The sequence below is a fragment of the Talpa occidentalis genome, unplaced genomic scaffold (genome assembly GCF_014898055.3).
Source record: "Talpa occidentalis isolate TD23 unplaced genomic scaffold, MPIMG_talOcc4v2.1 talOcc4.3, whole genome shotgun sequence".
NCBI lineage: Eukaryota > Metazoa > Chordata > Mammalia > Eulipotyphla > Talpidae > Talpa > Talpa occidentalis.
Genome location: NW_023603184.1, coordinates 109,942,310 through 109,969,186, shown reverse-complemented (window position 1 = coordinate 109,969,186; position 26,877 = coordinate 109,942,310). Strand labels below are relative to the sequence as shown.

Here is a 26,877-nt window from a genome sequence, read left to right as displayed (position 1 = left end):
CTCCATACAGGAGATAGCTGGGCAAGATTACCAAGATGGGAGAAAAACAGTTTAAACTAACATAGTCTGTGCAAATAAAACTGCAGTGTGTAACATTTGGCAAAAATACTACACCTTTGTTCTTACTATTTATCTATCATTGCAAACAACATCACTGGTCATTTTTAAAATCATGTCTTGTATTGAGACATTAAGAACAGAAAAACCACAATACAACCCTTAGCATTTAAGTGACAGTTTATTGATGCTGGGAGGTGATGACTGAGCATGTGGCATGTATACCCTTGGCATGCTGACAATGCCTAGCATTTAAAACAAACAGTCCTATGGTTAATATTTAGTGGATTGTGACTTGTTCACAACAAAGAAAAAAAGACTCAAGAAAACAGATTTCAGTAGCAAATAAAAAACTTCAATAAAGCACTTAGCAAATGCATGAAAAGCCAAAAAGTCAAACATAAATAAAATATTACTCAAGGGAAACAGTATTTTTAAACTGTATGAGAAAGTGATCTTCCCAGAGTTTTTTCCATTTTTTAAAATAAATAATGTATGTGATAGCTGGGATCCTGAATTGCAGTGATTTTAAATAAATGATTTGGGGGGGAACATGATACATTCAGATTCCTTTTGCTGTCTGCAATTTCAGACTCTTCAATGGCTCTGTGACAGTTCTGTCCCACCTGAACTTAGTTCCAAGGTGTAGGGCAAGGAAAAATGTCAGGCTTTTCTGCCCTCCCGCCATCAGGATAGATGATGGATCCTTGCGGTCCTGAATGCATGCCTGATGGCGGGCACCTGGAGTAGGGTGTGGGCAGAGGTAGATGGGATTCACCTGGGCTGAGACGGTGCTTTTAAGGGCAGCGTCACGGGGACGCCAGGAGAAGCTAAAAGAGAAGCCGAGAGAAGGCCGGGGAGCCCAGAGTGAAGACCTGCTGGGGGCTGGGAAGCCTGCCAGCCTACCAGCCCCCCAGCAGCCTGCCTGTTGTGTACCTGGTAATCCCAATAAAAAGCCTGCAAAAAACCGCTGAGGACTCTGACTCCTTCTTTACCCGGTCTGCTGGATATTAGAAAACCTGCACAGCGTCCAGTCCTGCCCTTACACAAGGGCAAACAAATACAATTGCATTAATTTTGGTAAGAATTTGGAAATTTGGTTTATTTATTTTAAAGATTTATTTATTTATGCATACAGAGCTGGGGTGTAGGCCAGAGGTGTGCTGCAGTGGCTGCCAATAGCTTCATAGTGCTGGACTTAACCCCTTGCGCCATCAGGGAGGCATCTTGGGTTTATTTTTAACAGTGGTTTTAACACTGGTCAATGGTACCAAATTCTTACACATTAAATCATTCTCTAAATCATTAGGCAGTCTCCTATAACCCTGACCCCTAGATAAAGTTTTCTGGGCAAAATCAGAACACATAACAAAGATAAGGCTAATATTTGAAAGCAAAACTGTTTGTTTGCAATAGAATGTGATTACTTTTTTTCTAGCCAGGTATCTTGTACAATAGTAACAACTCCCACCTATTGGTTATGGTTACCTAAAGCCCAAGGCCAAAAGGATGATGACTACAGATAGTTCTAGTAAAGAATGCCTTGGTTGATCAGCATTATCTGCTTGGAATGGGAAGGTAATTATGCTGCCGTCCAAACCTTAACAATGGATGATGGCCCAGTTGGAAACATAAGGACTCTATTAAAATAAAGGAAAACAGGAAGGGAGAGGAAAGGAGAAAGGTAATTATGAGTGTGTTAGGTGGAAGAGTTTATTATTGGGGCTATAAAATGCCAATGTAATTAAAGGAAAAAGAATGACATTTTTAAAATTTTCATTTTGATGCAATTTTCAGGTTGACCTCACTAAAATCACCAGTTACACTTTTTTTTACTAATATCAAAAATGGGTAAGTGGTAGATTCTGTCTACCTGATGTTGAAGTTCCTCTATCACTGACACTTCTATGAAATATCTTTTCTGAAACTATTAGTCTTTCTAAAGGCACAGTCCATAAACTAAGGTAGTGGAGAAGGAGGGGAAATAGGAGAACAGAGGACAGGTCATAAATAACACACTATTTTTGCTAAAATGCAATGTATTTAATGGACATGTTCATCAAGATGACACGCAGTATTTACCTATAAATTTAGTGCTCTAGAGATACCCACAATTAAAAAAATAGTGAACAGACAATAGTTTAGAAGCACAAAATACCAAGTAAATTGCTTGATGAAAATGGTCCCAAAGTTCTTGCCCATCAAAACAGTGGTAATTCTCTGTGTCTTAGCTGAGTTCTCCTTATCTGTACCATTTAAAAGGAAGACTAGAGAGACTTGTGTTTTCAAGGGCCACAGCTGACTTCAGATTGCAATCTTTCTGTTTTAGTTTTAGCTTCACCATGTGTGTATCACATTGTGACTCGGAGCCTCACAGGTAGTTTCCACACATCACAGCCAAACTATTTACTTTCCTACCTGATCAATGCCCTTGCCTTCAAATACCTTTCTCTCCATGGCTGAGTGTCTCTCAGGCTCTGGGACGCAGACCAATTCCCTCCCCTCCACTCTCCTCGTCCAACTTTCTCGTGGCCTGAGTCACAGCCACTGGCTTTCCTGATTTTCCAGTTTGCAGATAGCAGATCATAGGGCCTTCTCAATTTCCACACCCGAGTAAGCTCTGGCAAGGCTCCTCTTCTCCATCTTGCTACTTACCCAATGGGCTGTTTCTCTTATGAACCCTGACAAAGTTCATTTACTTATTCACAACTGCCCTGTCTACTTCCAAGCCTTGGCAAACACGAACTAACTCATCTAGACCAGTATAGTATCACCACCCCCAGTCCAGCCCAGAGTCCAGACATATGTGCTGAAAACAAAAGAGACAAGAAATGCAAAACTATTCAAAGTTTGGATTGCGGTTTGACTAAGTACCTCTATTTGTCTTCTGTATCTTAAATTAAAATGTGATTACACAAGAATGAATGTAAAGGCAAAATGATAATTCACAAAAACAACAAAGTCATGCAACAATTGTTTTCACAGAAGAAATAAAAAAAAAAAAATAACAAAACACCAGACTTAACTCCCTCCACGTTCCTCTTTTCCACTTCCCAACAATGCTTCTGCCTCAGAGGCAGCAAGCAGCAGCAATGCTAACACTTTCAGCCCTGGTTACAAGAAACAGTTCAAGGAAGTCCCCACTACTGTCCTGGGCCTTTCCTTAATTTCTGGAAACTTCGTACCCTTTTTTTCTTGTAATATTTGTAGAATCCTGGCCAGAGGTAAGGCAGCTCTATCATCAGCTTACACTGGATGCCTCCCCTGTCGATTTCCTTAACCTCCCGTGCTGCTGAGCCCACGCCTTTCTCATGTGACTCTCGGCCTTGACTGGCCATTAGAATCAGCTGGGGGGACATCTGCACAATGACCAACACCTGACCTCCAGCCTCAGTGGCTCAGATTTTACATGTGTGGAATAAGGTCCAGACACCAGACTTTTCTGAGAAACTTCTCAGGTAGCTGTAGCATGTAGCGGGGCTTGCGAACAGTGCTCTAGAGTGCAGACAGGGATGTCTTCTCCTTGTTATATCATATTTGAATAGAAATTACTCTTTAAAAAAATAATTGTAATGCCTTTTTGTTCTTTGTTTCTGCTAAATATGGAAATGGGATTTCTATTGTGAAGCAAAATTTTCTTTATGTGAAACTACACTATTTCTAATTTGGCCAGAAATGATGGTTATTAGAACTGTCATGAGAGCTTATTCTAGGAATTTCCCTGACAGAACATCATAAATAAACTCAGATTATGTTTATATTTTATCCAAATGTCATGCTGAAATGATTTATAATCTGGTTTCCAACTCAGCTCATACATAACTAATCTAAACTCTTAGTAAATCAAATCAACTTATAATTGAAAAAGTACTTTACATGTTTTAACATAAAAGAGGTCAACAGAAATTAACATGTGATATTTTTCCATGTTTTTATACAACTAGAATGACTAATTCTCAGCACAATTGAATGCCTTTTCCCAGTGGATACCAAAAAAACAAAGTCACAGAAAAAATCAAACCACTTATTGTCAACTAAGCCTGCCATTCTCTTTCCTTTTTCAGTGTTTTTCATTTTGAAAAGAAAATGCAAAGATGTATACTTACTGCTTCACTTCTTTTTTATTTCTATCTACTGATTTGGTGGAGTTCACACACATTTATAAATGTGAATAAGCAGTAATTTTGACAGATGAATTAGAAGGGTGCTAGTACAAAGCCAATCAGGTATTTTCTTTACCACTCCCTTTTTATTGTTATTCACATCACCAGTTCTAATATCATTGCTCAAAGTGCCAAAATATGACAGAGACTCTGGAAGACTAGGTTATTTGGTGTTACATATCACCTGATGAGAGCAGATTTACTATTTTGTTGAGAGTGAGTTCCCACAGCACAGCTCTTCCCTACTTTCCTTTCAAAATAGGATTCCCTTCAGATTTAACATAGCAACAGATGATCTGAAGGGAAGCAAGCATTTGCAAATTTGAAGATATTCACAAAATGTGGTAGGTGAGGACAATTTAAAACTGAGAATCAGCTGGAGCCCAGAGAGCAAAGGGTTTCTGCAAGGACTATGGGGTGTGCATAAGTTATGTGTGAAGTGCTTAGCCCAGAACTTGGAAGAAAAAGCATGAAAACATTGGTTGATGTTGACACCATTATTATTATTATTATTTTAAGGATTAAGCTAAACATGGGATTAAGCTCCATGTATGTCATGGAACATCTCATCCATAAAATATATGTGGTACATGACTGTCAATGGGACCTTATAATACACATTAACTCATTTAATTTTCACAGTAGTAACTCTAGTTGCTATTACCAATCCCATTTTGCAAATAAGAAAATTGAGTCTCAAAGAAGTGTCTCGCACAAATCCATGGGACTGGTAAATGGGAAAGATATGAATGAAAAGTAAAAAACTTTTAGAAATCAAAGAGCTCTGTTACTTCCCACTAACTAGTACAATAGAACTCTGCAAGTATTTCAGACATATGAATAAAATACAATCAATTTCACTGCCTTTTTTCAGCTGAAAATGTATAAAATATGACTAATCTGACCAAAGATGATGCAGTCCATTTTGTGGTGGTCAAGAAAAATTTCACACTGTCCAAAACTCAACTTAGATCAGTTCCCAGTATTGTGGCATTTCCACAGAGGCAGGACCAAAGGAAAAGATCAGATTGAAAGTTCTTTTTAAAATTTTCTTACAGCTTGAGTAAAACCCTGAGTGGGGAGGGGAGCCTGGGGCTTTTGGATGTGATGTCATGTTGGGTTAACTGCCAGCATCACCACCTGTGGCTTCCTCATCAGCTCAGTCATTCAATGAGCAATTTCAGTCTGACTTTCTGGCTACTAATGTAACATACACATTTACTGATCTTTCAGAAACATGTGCAAAGCTTTCAAGTTTCAGAAAAATAGTGGAAGTCTTTAGTTTCACTTAAGTCTTTAGTTTCACTAACTTCAACTTAAGTTGAAGTTTTATTCCACTGAACGATGATTCCTATATATTTCAGATTCTTCCACTCTAAATTTTCATAAATGAACCCTAAAAAGTGAATAACCATTGTTCTAGTGTATGTTCTCTACAGAGTCACTTATTGAAAATATCTATTTGTAAAAGCAATAATTATCAAATGAAATATAATTATAGAATTCCTTCTCCCTACATACATGGGAAAATGGAAAAACATGAAGGATTGAATGAAAAAAATGACAAGCTCCTAAGATTACCATGATAAGGATATGAAGGTTATGGAAAAATTATGTCTGTGCACCTAGCAGGTGTTCAATAAATGGCAGGGGTTTCAGTGCCTGCCTACCCGTGTGATGCTGATTCTGGCTTCACCAGCAGAGGGAGCTCACAGTGCTGTGAGATTTGATAGTAGCCTTCAGAAGTTCTCTGAAAGTGGCCCCTTCTTTAGTTTTTCTTTTCAAGTCTACTCTATATATCTCACTAATCTATGTACTTTTCTCATACACTTAATAACACTTAGTGGTGATGTTTCTAAAAGATAACAGTGATGTTTGTGAATTTAATAGTAATAATTTTTGAGTAATGAAAATTAAATACTCAAGTTTTGAAGATGACATAGGAATGAAAGTACTAAATTTCCAAGACCATTTCCTCCAGCTCAGCTGGTGGTAAACAAGAGTCAAAAGATCAAGTTAAACATCTCTCTTTGAGGAACCATTTTCAAAGCATTTTCTTTCAGGACAAACACTACTTAAACGTCATTCTCAGATGTCCAAATCAAAATCTGAAGGAAAAAAAAAAGGCTAATAATCAAGTCTTATTTGAGAAACAGTTCACATAATTATAAATCTGAAAAAAGCAATTCTTTCAGTCCTCTATTTTATTTATTTTATTTGATTGTATTCAGGAAGAGTTCAGGACAGACATAAATGTTCCCAGGAAATAGTGGCAAGCTTTGGGGTTACAATTTTATTAATCTAGATTGATCCTGAATTTATCATTACACCTCTGAACTCTAGAAAACCATTGCTTTTGAGTTCGATTTTAGATTCAGGGTCTCTCATTCAGGGACTTGAACCCAAACTTCTTTCATTCCTTTATAAAACCTATACAAGCTTGTTTTTGTTGTTGTTTTTTAACAAAATACAGTAGAAAAAAGTACCACAACTGCCAGGTTAGGTTAATAGAGTCTAAAGAGGGAATATCATCTTACAATGATCACTGATTTATTATATATGCTTCCTATCTATCAAATATACTTTAAGTACATATAAACAAACATGAGCTCTTTTAATTTTTATTATATCTCTCCAAGGCAGATATTATTAGCATGATTTCATTGATGGGGAAGTTGAAACAAAGGGTGTGCCTAAGGTCACACCAGTAAGTGGGAAAGAAAATATTTCAAACCCACACTGTCAACCACTAGCCTAAACTACCTTACAATGCTTTGCATTAGTATTTTCCCTACCATAGTTTTTTAGTAAATCTCCTGGACTTAAGGGTTTATTTCAAAAATTACCACTACTGTATGGATACCATTCTGAGTGTCTCTGAAACAAGAACAATACAAAAATGTAAACAGAAAAAACCTCCAGGGAAATCTGCTCACACTTAATGTGAGGTGGTCAATAATGAAATTCTGTGTTTTATTTTGGAATTCACAGGATGGGGCATGGAATATGGAGGAGTAGGTGAGGAAGATAACAGTGTTTAAAAATATGAGTGTGGGTTCATTTCTGGGCTTTTGGGCTCTTGATACTACTCCACTGGTCATTCTTTATTCTAATATCATACTGTTTGAGTAGTACAAAGGAAAGGACAAAACAAAACTAAACAAACCTTAGAAATGAGTGCAGATTTGAGGTGACCAGAAGGGGAAGGGACAGGAAGTGGAAGGGGAGGTGGGATTCCAATGGACTATGGTGAAGGATTATGAGGGAGGTTCTGGTGGTGGTTGTGGTAACATATACCTGAAGAGGTATGAAGCTGTACCCCTAAATCATATACAGTGTTGTAAACCAGTATTACCTTAAAAATACAATTTAAAAAATAATAAAAATAAGAATGTGAGAATTAAATATCAGTCAGGGAGTCCATGGCATTGCCCCGTATGTAACAAAGTGGGTCAGACTTAACAAGTAGTCACAGATATAAGAGGACATGTCAATGTCCTACTCTAAAGAGTGGGACAAGATGTTGCAGAGACAATAATCTTCAGACAAAATAATGATATTCCAATGAATACTATAAAATTTTCACAAAAATTAAAAAAAAAAACCCACAAAGATGCTATTGGGGTGAGACAGCCATAGAAAGTTTTCTCAAACAGGTATATAATTCAAGAGTCCTCCAAATAAGGTGTAATCTGAAAGAACATATCTCATCTACTTCATATAATGTTTCTCCTAAGAGTTTTGACAACTAAGTCTATATTTATTATTTCTGAATCCATTCATTGTAAGTTATAGTATTTCATATAATTGATATAAAAATATGTTCTACATTTAAAAAAAAAATCATAGTGGTAAACTAACCATCAGAACATACACACTACATTGTTGGGCCTAGTCCCGTGACCTATAAATCACTTCCATATTCTATTTGTTGCTTCAGCTACTCTTAAAATTAAAAATTTCTGTTTTTAAGGTTGGTTAGTTACAAGCTCCTTAATTCAGGAATGGTTGTTACTGTTTAGATTGCCTTGAACTTAATGCCGACCTCGGTCTCTTGGAATAATCCTAAAATGTACTGTAAATCCCAGAGATAGCCACACAAATCGGAAAAATGTATCTATCTGCATCATATTTATTGAGCTTTTACTCTATGCTCATCAAAAACCAGTCAGAAAATGTCTCATTATCCAAACAGAAATTTTTCTCCCCACTGTATTTCTCTGTATTTATTAAATTTACTTATAGTTATCTTTTTGCCTCTCTCCTGTCAACTAGACTGAGTTCTTTGAGGAATTTAGTTATGTTTTATTTGACTTTGTATTCCCTGTATCTAGCATAAATCATTGATAAAATGTATTTAATTCATGAAAAAGAGTCTGTTTAAAAGAGTTCTCAACACTGGCTACCATTATTTTCTCATTCCTCACTTCTCAATGCTCTGCAGTCTGGTTGAACCATTACAACATGCCCTACCTACTATTTCTAATGAGCTGATTTTCACCAAATCCAATGAAACCTGCTGAGGTCTGACCTTGCTTAGCCTCTTGGTAACTTTTGATCCTGCCAAACACTCACCTCTTCTCTAAACCTCTTGTCTTTGGACTTTCATGACACATTGCCCCAATTTCCTTGCTATCTCTGTATTTTTCAGGCTCCTTCTTCCGCAGTGGTTCTCAACCACTGAATGAATGCTGGAATAATCTGGGCCCTCTGGAAAATCCTGATGCCCTACTTAGATGCGCTCTCAGAGATTTTATTAGTTTGGGATTCAATTACCAATCCTTAAATGTCCTTAAAGTTCTGCAAGAGAATCGAAGTTGTAGCCAGAGGAGAACCACTCTCTTGTTCTAGTCACTTCTCAACTGTAGGAATCTTCTGGGACCTATCCTCTGTCCTCTTCCCAAGTTAAATGTTCATGGTTTGATTACTGACTCTGTTAGTCACTCTGAACTCTGAACTGCCAGCACAGACTGCCCTTCTGCCCACCAGATCCATAATCTACTTGGCTACTAGATTTGTATTTCTTTGTCTCACAGAGCTGCATGAACATCCATCCAACAGCCCAAGTCAGAATCTTGGGTAACATCTTTGAAACCTCTTTCATCTCTCTCATTCAGTAATTACCATGTCCTCCTGAATCCATCTTCTAAACAACTGTAGCATCTGTTTTTCTCCATTTCTGCTGCTACTGTGTTAGTACAAGTACTTATCTCATGTAACCCACATTACAGCATCTTCCTTTAACTGCATCACTACCTTTAGTCTTGACTCATTTAGTCCAAAGCAACCAAGTGATCATGTCACCTTCCTCCCTAGCCACTGCTTTAAATACCTTAGGATAAATTCATATTCTTGAAAAGAGCTCACCAAGTTGTACCAAAAATAATCCCTGCCTATCTTTCCAACTTACCATCCACTTCACATTCTACAGTACAATTGTATGTATTTCTTTTAAAGATGTCAGGCTCTCAAAGGCCTCAGAGTTTCACGCACACTGCTTGCTCTGTCTGGTACCCTCTCCCATACCCTCTTCCTCCAATTAACTCTTGAGTGTTAAGTTCCTCATCTGAACAGCAATTCCTTAGGAATACATCACCTCATTCTCCCAACTAGATCAGATCTTCACATCATGCTTTCCTACATCACTCTAACCTTACACTGTAAACCCCTTGCAGCAAGGGGCCTATTTCTTTTGTATGTCCAAGTTCCAGCCCTTCAGCATCCCTCAGTAAGTGTCTGAATCAATAAAAGACCCACACTTACAAAGGATTACCATATGTGGTTCCAGAACTGTTGCCAAGGGGGGATATTTTCCAGTCATTAGGAATATCATTCAGTGACTGAGTAAACTAAAGGCAAAAAATAAAAATGTATGCAGAAAACCTCATCTCCCAAATTAGGTGGCGATCATTCTTTTAGAGACAGAGTTTGGGGCACTGCTGGGAATCAGGGAACTTACAATTCTCTTAACATAATGGTTCATTAATGAAGCACCCTGTCTTGAGATTTTTCTGCCTAATTAGCATAACACCCAGCTTCCAGAGTTTTCAAAGTGACCAGTCTGTATTAATCTCAGCTTCATAAGCTATAATCAGAGCATTGCCAGTGAAAAAGGAAAGTTGTCAAGAACATATTTGAAGTTTCAACAGTGAATGTTTGCCTTTTAGCGTTCAGCTAATAATTCTTGAGAATGAGGCAGAAGTGAGAGTGAGATATCATTAGCTTAATGATGCAATGCTAATTAATTAACTTCACCTCTTCCAAATAGGTTATATAATATGAACCAAGAGACTAGTTAAGGCAATAAAATTTCCAGAAAGAAATCTGAAGGGAAATAATGATGACTAACTTGTGATGGACCATTTTTGTTTCCAGCAAGAAAAAAAAGAGGTGCAAGAGGAAGCTCAAAGGTTCACTAACTATGTAACACTTGGTCTTGGAAGAAAAGGAAAAGTCCTCTTCACTTAATCATAGGTACTGGAAAAGTACTTGCTAAAAACTTAATGCTATTTTTAAGCAAGGAAGTTATATTTCTTTAGAACAATGCTGGCCAATAGAAATATAATACAAGACATATATGAAATCTTTAATGTTATAGTTGTCTATTTAGTAAAAAAAACTGAAATTTTAGCATTGTAGTTTATTTAACCTAACACATCTCAAATATCATTTACATATGTAGTCAATATTAATTTTTAAATATCAATTTCAATGTCATCAGTATATAAAAAATTGAGGGATTTCTGGGCACTAAGTTTGAAATTTAATATGTAATTTACATCTCAGAGCCTCTCAAAGCAATCTAGCTACATTTCATATGCTCAATAGTCACAAGTGGCTATTAGCTGTGTAACTATGTAACTTCAGACTCTATTACCCAGATGAATGTGAATCAACTCCAATCTAATGAAAAAAACTGGAATACCCTGAATGACCAAATAAAGGGAAACTTTTTGGTATACTTTCACAATCATTTTATATATTTTATTCCAATTTTTTGAATATAGGCAATTCATGGACAGACTATGATTAACTATATTAATAAAGTCATTATTTATGATGCCTTAATTTAGCAATCATCTGTGATCAGTTTCCCTTTTAAAAATCTTAGCGAGGATGCAGAGAGCTAGAGTGTGAAAGAAACTGAATGAATGGAAATCACCGTGGCCTCCCAAGAGGAGAAGCCTTCCTAAGTGAATGTGCACTCAGACCCTTCTGATGGGGAGACTGCCTTCTTTGGTTAACAGAGGGAGTGTCAAGGAAATGAGATGAGAAAGAGTGCTCAGGCAGGCACAGATGTAAAGGAAGCTTATTTGGTCGTGTGCAGGAAGAAAAACACCTCTCATATACTCAATTCACTTCACTAAAAAGGGTATCTCACTTTTGACAGCCACGCCCTGAACATTTAATATAAAAGGGCATTTGTTGCTCACTTTGATTAAGGCTACAATGAATATACCTACATCATAACATTATCCACAGGATAGGCACAATGATCTCTTTTGAGGGGACATATTTAACTGATTCAAACTTTGGGTTGAAATGCTGAAACCAAAAGACTGGTCCAAATGGAGATGGTCCCATTTTTAAGAGCTCTTGCACCTTCAACTCCTGACAGTGAGTTAAGCTATTCCCCATGAACTAAAACAACTTATTTACTAAGCTCAATCTTTTAGTTGCTGTTACTGAGGTGACAATGATTTACAATGCTGTATATGATCTGAAAGTACAGTATTACAGCCTTCAGGTATATCTCATCACACCAAAGCCACCACCGATGCAGCAATAGTCTTCCACCATCACTCAATCTTTAGTTATTATACTGCTCTTTAATGAGAGTAACAAAATATTTTCATTACGTTCTATTTTGGTTTATACATTTAACTTTTGATTTAGTTTATTATCCTAGTTATTAACTTTAAGCTGCTTAATTAACATACAGATATAAAGTTGAAAATAAGAGAAAGGAAGAAATAAACTATTTTTTAATGTCTGGTAGGCATTTTCCATATATTAAAGTTGCTCAACGTTTGAGACACGATAACTAAAGCCGTCATATACAAAAGGCTGTATGTGTATGTATGTGTAAATATTTTTTCTTAACACTTCTCCATAAAGACTAGTAAAATCTACAAACCTGAGTATCATTAAATAATCTTTGCTTACAAATTTATTGTTTTCAGTATTTCCTTTCCAGATTTTATAAATAATCCCTTATTTTACAGTTTTATCTCTGAGTTTGTTCTATATAGAAAAACATAGTATTTATATACATATATAAATTATATATGATTACTATATATATGGAAGAGGAAATACAATATTTAAGGGAAATAATTTCAGGCAAACTTTTGAAAGGTACTATGCTGTTAATATTTCAATCAGTGGATTGACTAGAAAACTTGTCTTCCTTTCTGTTTTTCATCTCAGTAAATGCTCCTTTTGTTGGCCAAGAATTTAAAACTATTTTTGATTGTCATTTCTCACTGGTGTTCTTATTCACCCATCAGGTTGATAACAATTAGCTTTCATTTTGCTTTTATTCATTTATATATCCACTGAATCTTGCCATAATTCACACTTGTTGCATATCTACTATATTCTTATTTCTCTGAGGATATGTCTGTAGTTGGTCCCTATGCTCTACATGCAAAAGAATTGTGTTTTTCCTTCAATTTCAACAGATATCATCATCATAACTTTTATATAATGACATGAACTTTGTAGTTAAACACAGACATATAGAAATAAATTCAATTTCCTTCCAGATAGGAAGTAAGTGCTAAATATCAGTAGTTAGAATGTCAGAGATCAACAGACAGTAACAGGACAATACAAATGAAATTTTTGTCTCTTGAGACCTTGTCAAAATCCTCTGGCAGATCAAGATTGTCTGCTCCATTCTCTAATATTTACTCTACAACTCTCTCAAGCAATGAAAAATATGCTTTGCAGAATTATTCTAAAGGGATATAGGTCTGTTCATGCTTTTGTAGTCTCCCTTTTGTAGTGTTATGCTTTTGTAGTCTCCCTTTTGGGGTGGAAAGAAGACCCTTAAGAGAGGCTGGGCTTATTCTACATGCTACCAACAGTGCCTAGACTCTGGGTTAGAAATTAAAAAAAAAAAAATCCATTATGTGCACAGCCTATTTGAATTCATTTTAAATGAACAAAACCAGCTTCCCTGTGAGAAAAAAGCAAAGACTATTATTAAAAGAAAAAGGAGTTAAATATGCAATAACTAACTTATCCCAAAAGTCCATTGACAGCTAAGATAAATATGGAAAAGCAGCAACTGTGACCTTACATTCGCCATTCACAGCTGACTCATCAGCGCAGCCAACAACATATTAAACTTTTCATTTAATTACCTTTGCATTGGGGATGCACACAGGAAAGGAAAGGGCTTGGACTTTGGAGCCAAGCAGAGTGGACTTTGACTTGGGGTCTCATCTTCCACTCACTAGCTAAGCAGTATTAGAAAAGGTTCTTGCAACTCTCTGAGTCACAGAATCCTCATGTGTGAAGTCAATGTCAACCATGACCCAAAGATGCTTTCAGGGGAAAAAAAAGTCAAGCAATATATATACAGCAGTGCCTAACAGTGTTGGGAGCAAGAGAAGTCACATTAATATTAGTTCCCCTTTCTCCACCCATGTATCTGTGCAAAACAAAATTACTTTTGGCTTTGAAATAAGAACTTTCTGCCTCCTCCACCAGAACACATTTCTCAGCTTGCCACAAATCTGAGACATCACAAAACGACTACATATGGAGGGGTCCCTTTAACACCAGAGTGTCTGAAAAGGAAAATTGATATTAACATGTTAAACTTCATCGTAATTATTTTTAAAAATGGAGATAACACTTTTTTCTTTTGTGTGTCTTTTACATTTTACAGTCAAAGTAAAACCATATAACTTTTTTTAGAAAGTCCTCAGGCTAACTGACAGGATATGGGATCAATTCCAACTTCTATTCTCCTATTCTTTAGCCAGGTTGATAGGTCAAAGATGTAAATAAAATTCTTCTGTCCAGTCTGAGCAGGATCCTGTCGGTGATGTGCTGAGACTTCAAAATGTGTTTTACACATAAAGGGAGAGAGGGAAAGCTGAAGAGAAGGAATCATAAGAAACTTTCCTCTACATAATTTTGTCAGAGTTCTGCAATCACTGTCATAAGCAAAAGGAAAAGAAACACTGACAGAAAAAAGTGATCCCTGCTCCCGTGGGGTCCACAAATGAAAGGGGTAGGGTGGAGGGGTCACTAGTTCCCTGTCCCAGAACCAACTTACCCAGCTGGAGCTGTTCGCAGGTCTGATTTGGATTCTTTCCGATCCCGCATCTGTAAATCGCCCCCGGATTGACTACTGAAGCGTTGGCGAGCCAGTTGGCCTTGGGTGCCCCCACAATGAGCCTGAAGTGAGAAATGTGCACATGCACACATATCACACAGATGTGAGCTGTGCTGCCCACTGAACTCCTGATCTAAGCAAACAGCTGGCGAGGGGGGCTCCCCCTCCTACATGAACCTCCGTGCGCATCCAACCTGGCACCCCCAACTCAAAAGGCCCTCTGGGCCCTGCCACTCCAACACAACTCAGTTTCCTGCACCAGTCAGCTGGCCGGGGCAGCGTTTCCCAACAGCCTCCCCCCACTAGAGGAGAAAGTTTGAAGCCGGCAGGGAATCCCTGAGGCGCCTTTCACCACTGACTCTGAGAAGCCGAGAGCTTGGGGTCGGATTCCACTCACCAGCGGTTTGCCCCGTGGCTGTGCAGAACCACCGAGTAACCGAACAGGGTGTTGGGGGGGCCCTGGAAGAGCAGCGGGCTCTTGGTGTCCACGTTGTAGGGGTGCCCGGTGGGGAACCCCAGGCACAACAGCAGCAGCACCGCCTCCCGGACCACGGCCCCTTGGGGGCCCAGCCTGCTCCTCGCTTCCCCAGCCATGTGCTCTCGGAAGGGAACATTCAATCCCAAAAAGCCACCGTCCCAAAGTCACGCGGGCGGGAGGAGATGGCCAGGGGAAGAGAGCCCCAAGAGAAGAGGTGCCGCAGCGTGTCCAGCGCCTGGCGGGAGGGAGGGAGGGAGGGAGGGAGAGAGGGTGGGAGGGAGGGACCCGCGGAGGGGAGGGGAAGTTGGTGGCCGCCCGGCAGGCGGAGCGAATGGGGCTGAGAGCCGCTAGGCACCCCCCCCCCCCACCTCCCCGCAGGGCCCCACAACCGGTTTCTGCAGACTCGAGGTACCAGCTTTAGCAGGGGTTCTGAGCTTGGGTTGTTGGGTGGGGTCCCGGGGCGTGGTGCGGAGGTGCAGGGCAGTCTCCCGCTGAAGTGGCTGTAGGGGGCGCTGGGGGACCTCAGCAGCACTGGACACGCGGTCGGGTCTGGGTGTCCCAACAGAGGCGTGGATGACTCTGGGCTTCCCGAGCTTTGCAAGGGTGGATCAGGAAGCGGCACAGGGCTTTGCCTTTTACCCGTGGTTGGGGCCTGATTATGAGGCGGCATGGTCCCAACTTAAGCCACATGCACCCCACTATGAGTGCAGAAGCTCACCAGCTTACCATGACCCAAAGATCAGCCACAAACCCAGGGATGGGAATCATAAACCGGGATGGAGGCCAGGAGCCTTCCAGATCTGTCCTTGATAGTTAAGCAGTGTGTCTGATTTGGGGGGGGGGGGGCGCTAAGTAACCACTCAGGAAATTAATCAGAGGGCTACAAATTTAAAGTAAACTAAAAGAACTCACTGAAGATGTTGGGGGAACCTTCCTGTGATAATGGCTATTCACTTCAGGTCTCCTGTACCCATCTATGCCCACTTCCTTCCGCCCCACACTTCCTCTTAGCTCCTAACTGCTGCAGAGTGCCCTGGGCTGAATGGCACCAGGTTAAACTGTTGCTGAGTAGAACAGCGAGGTTGGGTTAAGAAAGCACTAGGACTTGCCTCACTACAAGGGATCCCCTGGTTCTTGATAGTGCCGGTTTGCATACATCCACCCAGTTGCCACAGGATACACCTGTCCTCAGGCCTGATTCAGAGTGAGCTCAAGACATAGATGCACATTTGAAAATGTGCTGCAGACACACAGCCCACCCAATACAACTGAACTGGGTGATGATTCTCACCTTAATGCATCTTAATGCCCCAGGTTTCTTTCCAGAGCAACTAGAGAGACGGTTGTGGATGATTAGGGCACAGGCGATCCGGCTGACATTTGCAGGAGATGCAGGTCCAGTTATTAACTATTGCTATGTGAAAAAATAAAAGAATGAGAAAGGATTTAAAAAAGGGGAGTGTATTGAGGCCATGCTTAAACAGCACAACTTTAGCTGTAAAAACAGACAAATAATTAAAATGTGTTTCTTCATTCAGCATATTCTTTGAGCTAGCCCTGTGGTAGGTCCATAGGATACAGCTGCAGGAGGTGGTTTTAGGAAAACTTTTCAGCCAAGTGGTAAGGAGACAAACTTTTCCTAACTAGAAAAAGTTGTTTATGTTTTGGGGGCACTTAATGAGAGGTGCTGGAGAAAGAGGAGTGAGTTAGGTTAAGCAGCTTGGGAGGAAAAATGAGGGACAATGCCAGACTCCAAGGTGAAGAGGGAAGCAGGGACACCTGTGATCCTCCTAGCAAGGTTAGGATGTTTCATTCCCTGACAGGAAGCTGTTGATAGGTTTTTCTGAGTAAGCTGAGAATTTCACAAGTGTGAAGAAAAGACTAAATACTAAAACCTAACTTGGGCAGCTCTCTAATGAGAAAAGAGATGATGGAAGTAGCAGAAGTAATAGCGGAAACATGGATTCAAAAGATAGAATCCAACAGAACTTGGTGATAGTGCTGGTAAATATGCATGTGGGGTTGGGATGATAGAATGATGAGCAAATTCTGAGTTTGGGGGTCAGGGTATGTGGTGTTAATGCACAGAGAAAAAAAACATGGTGGAGGAAAGAGGTTATGCATGTGTGTGTGCCGGGAATGCACACGTGAGGGCACAGGTGAATTAAGTTTAGATGTGAAGTCTGAGATGTTTATGGGATGTTAGAGTAATCTAGCCAAACCCAGATGATAATTTTTACTCTTTTGCCAACACATAAGAGGAATACTAACCCTCTCTTATTATTTACAATAAATGGTATGTGATAATCTATTTTAAAATGAAATGGTTACCCAAAAAAGTAGCTATTAAGGCCCATGGTGAATAGTTCTTGTTTCTGTTTTCACAATGAGAGTGTATTTCTTTCTAAGTAGATAGATCTATGTGCTAATTCCCACCCAGTTCTACAACTAGAATATAATGTCATCATTCTGAAATAAGTGCTCTCTCTAGTTTGCAGCCACGTTATTCCCAGTTGAGAGCCAGGAAGCAAGTATAGCAGGTCTTCAAATAACACCCCTTCATTCAAAGCCTTTTCATTATAATGTTGATAAGGGAAAAAAAAAATCCCTGCTGATGTTGAACAAAGGGATGTTATTTAAGGATATGCTTTCATTATTTCATTTTTCTTAAAGCTGCAATTTCTAGCAAGTAAGGACTTAAAGGCATGTCCACACTGTCTGGACTGTATATCAAAGGCATGTCAGAACCACTGATAAGAACCCCTATATCTTTCTTCCCTCCTTTCACCAAAATCTTATAAATGGAATCCATGCTTTTCATAACATAATTAAGATGAGTAGTGGGCAGTAAGGTGTTTGATGGCACAGGACCTTATTTCTATGGTTAGGGTTAATTCATCTTTCCAGAAACAGCCACCCTTCACTACCTCACACGTTATGTTATTCCTGAGTTTCCTTCCTCAAAGACTTAGAGAATACTTTGCTTTCCTAAGTCAGCAATTATAGAGCTTGTGCATTGTTGCTTTGACAAAGCCTAAAGATACTGCTATCTTTTTAATCAATGATCTTGAAGGCAAGTGTGGGGAGGGGGGAAGGGAGACAAAAGGGAGAAGAGGAAGACTTTTAAAAGCCCTTCATTCCTATCCCTTATCCTCAGCTGAACTTAAATATTCATTTATTCAATTGTGTCATTTGATTAATATGCATCAAGTGGCCCCTGTGTGTCAGGAGCTGCACAGAAGACTGAAATAAAACTAGAAGAAAATATAGGTGCTATCTAACCTTAGTAAAAACTCCTCCCCAGTGGAGAGGATTCTGATATGGGCTCACCCAACTTCTCAACTGTTATCAAAAGTGAGCACTCGTTTTTGCAGACCTCTCCACTCATGAACTGCCTGTTTAAAGGACCCCACCCATCCCCCTTCAACCTGGCCACTCTGAGTCTCCTCTACGGGCACCCTCCCCACATCCCCCCCAAAAGTGTTGCAAAGATCCCAGGCTCCATTCTGGGGCCCCTCCCCTTCTCCCTCTTTAGGAAATCTAAGCCAATTCTTATACCTATTAAGTACCACCACTAAACACCACTGAGTCCCCAATCCATGCCTACAACCTGGACCTCTTTTTGGAGCTCTGGGTTCATATGTTTTATTGCCTCTTCTGATGTCTCTGCTTGGCTGTCTAATGAGTGTGGGATACACAGTGTATTTACAGCCAAGTGCTGGTTTTCTGTCCCTCCATATAAATGTATTCTTCTATCCAATCTCTTCTTTTCAGAAAATAGCATTCAGTAAAACCAGCTGTCCAGGCCAGAAACTTGGAAAGTGATCCTTGATTCCTCCATCTCTATATTTCCCACATTTAATCCATTGATCACTGAATTACACCAATTCATCCTTTAAAATACACTTCAAGCTCATCTATTTGTCTTCTTCCACCTGCTACTACCCTCATGGACAATCTCATCTGGGCTGTTCTGAGATCCACTACCTCATGTCCTTGCCCACCACCTCCCCCAAGCCCTGAATTCTCTACACAGAAAGTGAAATAAGATTTTTAAGTTCTAAATCACCATATGCATGGCATTCCCTTGCTTAAATAATTTAAATAGCTTCTCATTGCTCTTCTATTATAAATCACACTTAACTTGGCCTATATCAGAACCCACTGATCTGACCTCTAACAACTTTGCAGCTTCCAATATGGCCTGCCTCCACCCATCACTTCACTTTTTGCTTTAATCCCATCAGCCTTCCTTAAGTACCTCAAGGTTTTTCCACTCTTGGAGCCTTTGTCCATCTGGTTCCTATGCCTGGACACACACTCTCACTTATCACATGATTCTGCATTTTACAATTTTAGCCTAACAGTATCCTCCTCACAGGGGATACTCCTGTTCATCCACTTAAAATAGGTTACCATATTGTTTGGTTATAGACAACCCTGTTCATTCTTTTCATAGCTCTTTAATTTACATTCACAAATTTGTTCACTTTTCAAGTATGACTTCTCTACAATATGCAAGGGGACACACACATTGTGTTGTTACTGCTGCTCACCACTAAGTTTCCAGCACCTGAAATGCTGTCATGCAAATAGCAGGTGCTCAGTAAGTACTTTCTGAACTGAGAGTAATCTGTGTGTTCATAAGTTCATTTCATCTATTATATGCAAAACAATGTGTTGGATCCTTTAGCAGATGCAAAGATATGTTAAAAGTGAGTCTGATCTAAAGAGTTTGTAATTTATAAAGAGAGCTGCAATGTCTTCAAATGTTCTATACATTGGGAAAGGAAAGAACAGGTGCTTATTAACAAATGGTGTGGTGTGAAGAGTAGTCAGGAGACCTAAATTTAGAGTATAGAGCCGGGGATATTAAAGAATTGATGTAATTCATGAAAGAAATTTGACATGAATTGTCAGGCTTTGGTAAGAGGGAAAAGTAAAATATTATTGGCATTTTAAAGTAGATAACTGGGGCCTCCCTGGTGGTGCAGGCAGTTGAGCGCCCGCACTGTGAAGCTGTCTGCAGCGTGAAGCTGCCCAAAGCTTCTGCAGTGCGGGTTTGATCCTGGCCGGCCAGCCGGCGAGAATCCCACATGGCGAAGCAGACCTCTCCTGTCTCGCTTGCTGCTCTGCTCAGTGGTGTACTTCATCAGTCTGCCTGTTCTGTTCCCCGCTCCTGTCTCCGATGAATCCTTTCACCCTCCCGCACATCTGGCCTGTATCCCGGTTCTTGTATAAAAATAAATAAATCTTTTTAAAAAATAAAGAGCATCTATTTAAAAAAATTAAGTAGATAACTGGGGTAATGAAAAAACAAACCAAATGTAACCAACAGAAAGATTTGGAATAGGGAAAGGAGAGTGGATAATGCTGGCTGGTTCTAGAGATGAGTCTGAGATATTGGTGGAACATTTATGGCCACATCTAGCACATAATACTTGTTTTTGTTTTGTTTTTTACTTTTTCTTGATTATTTTTTAATTACTAAATGAAAGCATGTGACATGTAAACACTGCATGACATATTTTAAAAGTTTCTAATATCTCACTGCCTCCCTCCAAGCCAATCTTCTGAGGTACCAGAATAAAGTAACTGACCTCAAGTGCTTGTCTCAATGTCTGCTCTGCAGAGCTTCAGACTAAGATAAGGGGATAATTTTTTTTTTTTTTTTTTTTTTTTGGTGGGACCCTTGCCGGCGGCCGGGACCTAACCATCCTCGCAGCTCAGCACTCAACCGCTGCGCCACCAGGGGAGGCCCCAAGGGGATAAATTTTTCCCTCAGTAAAAAAGTTCCAAACAGCTCATTCTTTTATCTGCATATATACTCTTAGAACAAATTTTCTGATGCTTGGATATAAATTTCAATGACAAGGCTATTTTAAAAGAATCACAAAACAAATTTTCTCTTCAGTTATGAAAGTTGTAATACCTGCTTAGAACTCTATGAAATATTCCTCAGAATCTCCCTCCTGGAAAGACCTAGAAGGTACTCATTTATCCAACTACTCATCTGTAGCAAGTGAGGGTTAGCCTTGCCACACTCCCAGGCTGCACATGTTCCCAGGCACCTGAGGAGCCCTCAAGCAAAGATGAGAGAAACATTGGAGCTGGGGAGCTGCCAATGCACTGAGCAGGCAGAGCTGGAGTAGTAGTCCAAGGGATGGGGGCAGCAGCAGTGGCTGCTAAACTGCCAATCAAAACCTTCGGTGGTTTTGATTTTTCATCTTTTTTTTTTTTCCTAGTTCAAAGGGAAAAACAAGAGCAGGTAAAACATATAACACAGTGCTTAGCACATAATAAATACTCTTATCATCATATCACCAACATCATCAGTGGCATAATTTGTATAGATATATGAACTATCTATAAAATAAACTATGTCTAGAAATCTGACCTCAGGTCCAAAGACTTACCTGTGGAAGGTTGACTTAACAAGAGACATTTTCTATCTCTTTTTGCTGATATATTTTAGATACTTATTCAATAAATATTCATTAAATACTTATTGTGTACTGAGAGAATGCTGTGCATCACATGGCAAGCAGAGTTGGGCTCCTTATCACCTGTCCAGATGACGTTCCAACTGGGCAAGCAGGAAACAAAGACTACTCAACAAATGTTTCCTATTTTAAGTCCTGTCACTTTTCAGTACCTTCACATATGCAAGTAAATGACTCCACAGCACAGCAATGAATATCATGCCCTGCTCAGAGGCTCCTAACTTGTCTAACCCAAGCTAATGAAATTAGAATTTCCTGCCTGGGACTTAATACCCTCTATGCTTGACCTAAAACTGTTTGGAGCAATTTTTCTAGAGTCGAAGGGCTAGAAGGGTAATTTTGATAAATTTTACTTTTTACCTGTCTTTTCAAGCTCCTTAAACAATTGATACTTTATAATTCTTAAGCCCAGTCTATTTCATGTTCCAGTTCAGAAAAAGAAACAATGACTCCTCTTGTTAGAGTGTATAAAGGACTTGGTATAAAATCATTCTCCCCTCTGAGAACATGGTTATTACCAGGCAACATTTTATCTCATAAGTAATCTGATCTAAAAGATTGGATTTGTGCACTGAAATGATTTAACAACTGGCCCATGCATGATCTCAAAGGCTCACAAGACACACAGATAGTTTACATCACTCTTTTCTATTATCAGAGTGGAGAGTCCATGTAAAAGTGCCACCTACCACTGTTTTATCTGAAACCTTTCCTCCGCATGACCTCATCTTGAAAACTCTGACTTCGTAGACATTTGAAAGGGGACATGGTGAATAAATAGTGTAAAATTGGTTAAATGTGGATATAGTTATGCCCTACAACATTTATGTGCCTCTGTCTGCCAAACTTTAAAGACAAAAGAGACGTTAAAAAGATGCTTTAATTTTTGAAAAGTTAGCTGGCAATATTATTAGACAGACAACACATACACATATGAAACTATTTCCAAACAATTTATAAAATGAGAATATAGCACAAATAATAAAATGTAAAATTTATGTTTTATGAATAGCAAAATGATGTTATTTTAGGGGGAGGGGGAGAATGAAAGAAATTAGTTTAATTTTATTCTTATCTTACTTTCTTTTCTTTTTTTTAACCAGACCAGCTGGAGGAACATAGAGATTAGTCTTTGTAAACAGATAAAAGAGATAAGAGAACATCAGAGACTAAAATATCATCAGTAAATAGGAAGAATGTAAACAGTGGAAAGAACTTATACTACTTTGTAAGGACAATAGTGGGAAGTAAGAGAAATGATTTAACACACCAAAGTTTCCTGAGTTGTCTATAATCCTGCAGAAATTTGGGGGACATAATCATAATGTAGATTAGAGAAATATAATATTATAAAAAATAATTTCAGCTCTATCTATCAACATTGGAAGATCAGCAAACAGCATGAGTACTCTTATTTTTTGAATATACTGAAAATCAGTTTTGTTTATAACAGTTGCCTAGTATATTAACCCGGTAAAGTAAATTTCCTCTGTTTATATAGACTGCAAAAACTATTTTGGTTTTAAAATCATATGTTGTTCATGATGAACTGGTTAGAATTGTGGATAAAAGTGAAAACAATTATTTCAAATCCATATTTTTATTATATCTAAAAGATGGTAGTACAGTAATGATATAAATATTTCCTTTGTGGATTGAAGACATATTTCTGACATGCTTTGCACAAAAATCAGCAGGTTTTCAAACACAGACAACACATACAAAAGAAAACTACAGACTAATCTCCCTAATGAACATGGATATTAAAATCCTCAATAAAATCTTAGCAAACCTAGTCTGAAAATGCATCAAAAGATGATATACACCATGACCAGGTGGAATTTATTACAGGGAGACAAGGATGGTTCAAAATCTGAAAATCAATTAACATAATTCACCATGTCAACAAAAAGAGAAATAAAAACCACATGATCATATCAATAGATGTTGAGAAAGCATTTGATAAAGCTCAAAATCCATTTATGATGGGCCTCTCCAGTGGCACAGCGGTTGAGCGCTGGGTTGCGAAGCTGCCCGCAGCCTCTGCAGTGCCGGTTCGATCCCCGGCTGCTCCCCGGCCACAGGAGGAGGGTCCCATATGGCGCGCAGACCTCTCCTGCCGCCCGCTGCTCCCCTCAGCAGTGTACTTCGGTCCTTCTGCCTGCTCTGCTCCCCGCTCTGGCTCTGGTGAATTCTCTCACCCTCCCGCGCTTCTGACTGTACCCAGTGCTTATATAAATCAATCAATCAATCTTAAAAAAAAAAAATAAAACTTCAAAAAAAAAATCCATTTATGATGAAGGCCCTAGAAAAACAGATTAAAAGAAACATGTCTTACCATAATAAAAGTCATAAATGACAAACCCAGAGGTAACATCATTCTTAATGGTGAGAAACTGAAAGCCTTCCAGTAAGATCGGGAATAAGACAAGTATGTCCATTTTTTCCACTGGTTTTTAATATAATACTGGAAATCTTAGCTAAAGCAATTAAGAGAAAAACTTGAAGGAATTCAACTTGGGAACAAAGAAATAAAATTATCATTACTTGCAGGTGATGTGATAATATATATAAAGAACCCTAAAAAATCAAGGGAAAAACAATAAACCAGTTTAATAAAATACACAAAAATCAATAGCCTTTCTCTCTATATGCAAATAATCTGTCTGAAGAGAAGGAAATTAGGAAAACTATCCCATTTACAACTGTACCCTCCCCAAAATTAAATACCTGGGAATAAACCTAACAAAGGGGGTGAAAGACCTACAAACAAAAATTACGAAACACTCATAAGAGAAATAGAAGAAGACACAAAGAAATAGAAAGACATTCCCTGATCACGGATCAGAAGATTGAACATATTAAAATGGCCGTTCTGCCAAAAGCGAGTTACAGATTCAATGCAATTCCAATGAAAATATCAAAACAGATGAATGGATCAAGAAAATATGGTACATATACATATACTATTCAGTGATTAAAAGGATAAACTCATGCCATTTGCAGCAACATGGCTAGTGTTGGAAATGATTATACTAAGCAAAATAAGTCAGAAAGAAAAAGACCAGTATCTAAATATTGATGTTTCACTTATATGTGGAATATAGAAAAATTGAACAAAGGGTCAGGAAAAAGGCAAAACTTGCAAGCTGATCATAGCTCTGAGGCATACAATGTGTGTATGGAGGGAATTAGGGGTCAAAACAGAGGAGGGATGAGCACAAGGGACTGCGGTGATGGATAACAGAATGTATGGTGGTGGGTGGACGACACCTGAGGTGAGAAATCAAATGATCTCCCCAAATTAACAATGATGTAAAAAAAAAAATTCATCAATGCTGAAAGTTTTTAAAGATCAGATAAAAAAAGTGTCAAACCATATAGGCATTTAGAAGACCTGAAGTCTGACAAGCAAGCTGCCCTTTTATTTACACAACACTTTGCATTAAAATTAGAAGGTTTAATTAGAGTCACTAAAGTTATTTTCATTTCCAAATTGTTACTGCTTGAAGTAACCATACACAGCTGAAGGAGAACCTTGCTCTTTCAAAACCTCCAACAGCAATCAAGAAAGCACACATAGATAGGTAAAGGGCATTCAATTCACTTAGTAACTTTATTTAGGAAGATGATTCAGCTCTAAGGGGAAAAATTTGAATCTTGAAAAAATGTCAACATCTATGTCTATTTGTCAGTATCTATAGTTCCCTACCTATCTACCTACCTACCTATCCATCACCTAATTTATCAAATACTGCTTAGTTAAGTATATGCAGAATAGAAGAGTTTAACTTTTGCTTTCCAAAAATGTTGTATGACACTCATTTCTAGTCATATTATGATATATAGAAATACATATTTTGTTTTCATCTCCAGTTCCTGGTCAGAGCTGCTAAAATCTTGTAATTTCCGAACTGATAAAGGTGAAAGGAACATCTTCATTTGTCATATTTGGGTTCTCTCCTGAGTTTCTGAAATAATTTGAGAGGGATAAAGATGACTTTTGGAAAGCCCCTGAGAACCAACCATGTGATCAGAGGACTGGAACTTTCCCTCCCTCTCCCGTCCTGCAAGGAAAGAGGAAAGGGGCTACAAATTGAGTTCAAACATCAGTGGCCAATGATTTTGTCAATTGAGCCTATGGAATAAAACTTCCACAAAAAAACTCTTAAGAATGTGGTGTGGGGAGTTGCAGAGTTGGTAAACATGTTGAAGAGCTTGGAAGGCGGTCCTGAAGCTCTGAGCATCGACTACCCCTTGCCCTGCCCTGTGCATGGCTAGTACTGAGTTGCAGCCTTTATAATAAACTGGTAATCATAGTTAAGATAGTTTTCTGAGTTCTGGGAGCTATTCTACCAAATTACTGAACCTTAAGAGAGGGTCATGGGAACCCCTGATTTCTTTTCTTTTTTCTTTTTTTAAAGATTTATTTTATTTGTAGAAGAGCCAGGGTATAGGCCAGATGCGCAGGAGGGTGAGAGGATTCACCAGAGACAGAGCAGGGAACAGAACAGGCAGACTGATGAAGTACACTGCTGAGGGGAGCAGTGGGCAAGACAGAAGAGGTCTGCTTGCCATGTGGAGAATCCCTGATTTCTTAACTCATTGGTCAGAAGTACAGGAAGCCTAGTCTTGTAATTTGTATCTTTTTTGAGGATATCTTTTTTGGGGACAAAAGGGAAGTGATACTAAGGAATATCACCTTTTTGGGGGGACTGATCCCTTCAGCTGTGGCATCTGTGCTAACTCTGAGTAGTTAGTGTCACAACTGGATTAAATCATAGGATACCCAGCTGGTGTCTGCAGAGAATTAGAGAATTACCCGGTGTGGAAAACCCAGATCTTCGTTGTTACAGTGAGTATTGTAAAGAAACAATTTTTATTTTACTAGTGTCTCACAATTGCCTTGCCTGGGACTTAATTCCCTTTATACTCTTTGTAGATGAGATCTACTGGTAAATGACCAGAACATAAATTGTAGTTATCTAGATCTTTATACTTTACAAAGCACATTTTCTAAGCTGCCTAAAGTAGATGTGAAGTAATTATCAGTACATCTTGAGATGTCAGGGCCCTGCATGGTAAAAAAAAGGGAAATGATACCAAGGAATATCATCTTCTGTTCCTGGTAAATAAGACTGCGTTTTAAAATTAAAAGCAAGAAGTGTGAAGATGTGGTTTTCATTGTAGACGTAACCTAGATATCTTCTCATCAAAAGGTATGTAAGATCATTACTACAAACACTCATACAAAAATGTCAAAAGATGTCTAGATAGATCACAGACAGGTCTCAGGGACAGAGAATTGCAAAGACAGAACAT

General features: G+C 38.8%; 1 protein-coding gene across 4 annotated transcripts in view; it reads right to left on the bottom strand.

Moving 5' to 3' along the window:
* The window catches only part of ITGA4 (integrin subunit alpha 4), a 79,997-nt gene extending 64,685 nt beyond the window's left edge, over positions 1 to 15,312 (bottom strand). For 3 of the 4 annotated variants that reach the window (XR_008553597.1, XM_037523658.2, XM_037523659.2), the window contains exons 1-2: positions 14,972 to 15,299; positions 14,515 to 14,636 (exon numbers count right to left, since the gene is read on the bottom strand). Coding sequence is in view for 3 of the 4 variants with exons in the window: in XM_037523658.2 (XP_037379555.1) it covers positions 14,515 to 14,636; positions 14,972 to 15,168 (319 nt within the window). In the remaining variant the exon portion in view is untranslated. Of the gene's footprint in view, positions 1 to 14,514; positions 14,637 to 14,971 lie in introns of all 4 variants that reach the window. The other variant, XM_037523657.2, reaches the window with a different exon arrangement.
* Between the last annotated feature and the right edge of the window lie 11,565 nt (positions 15,313 to 26,877).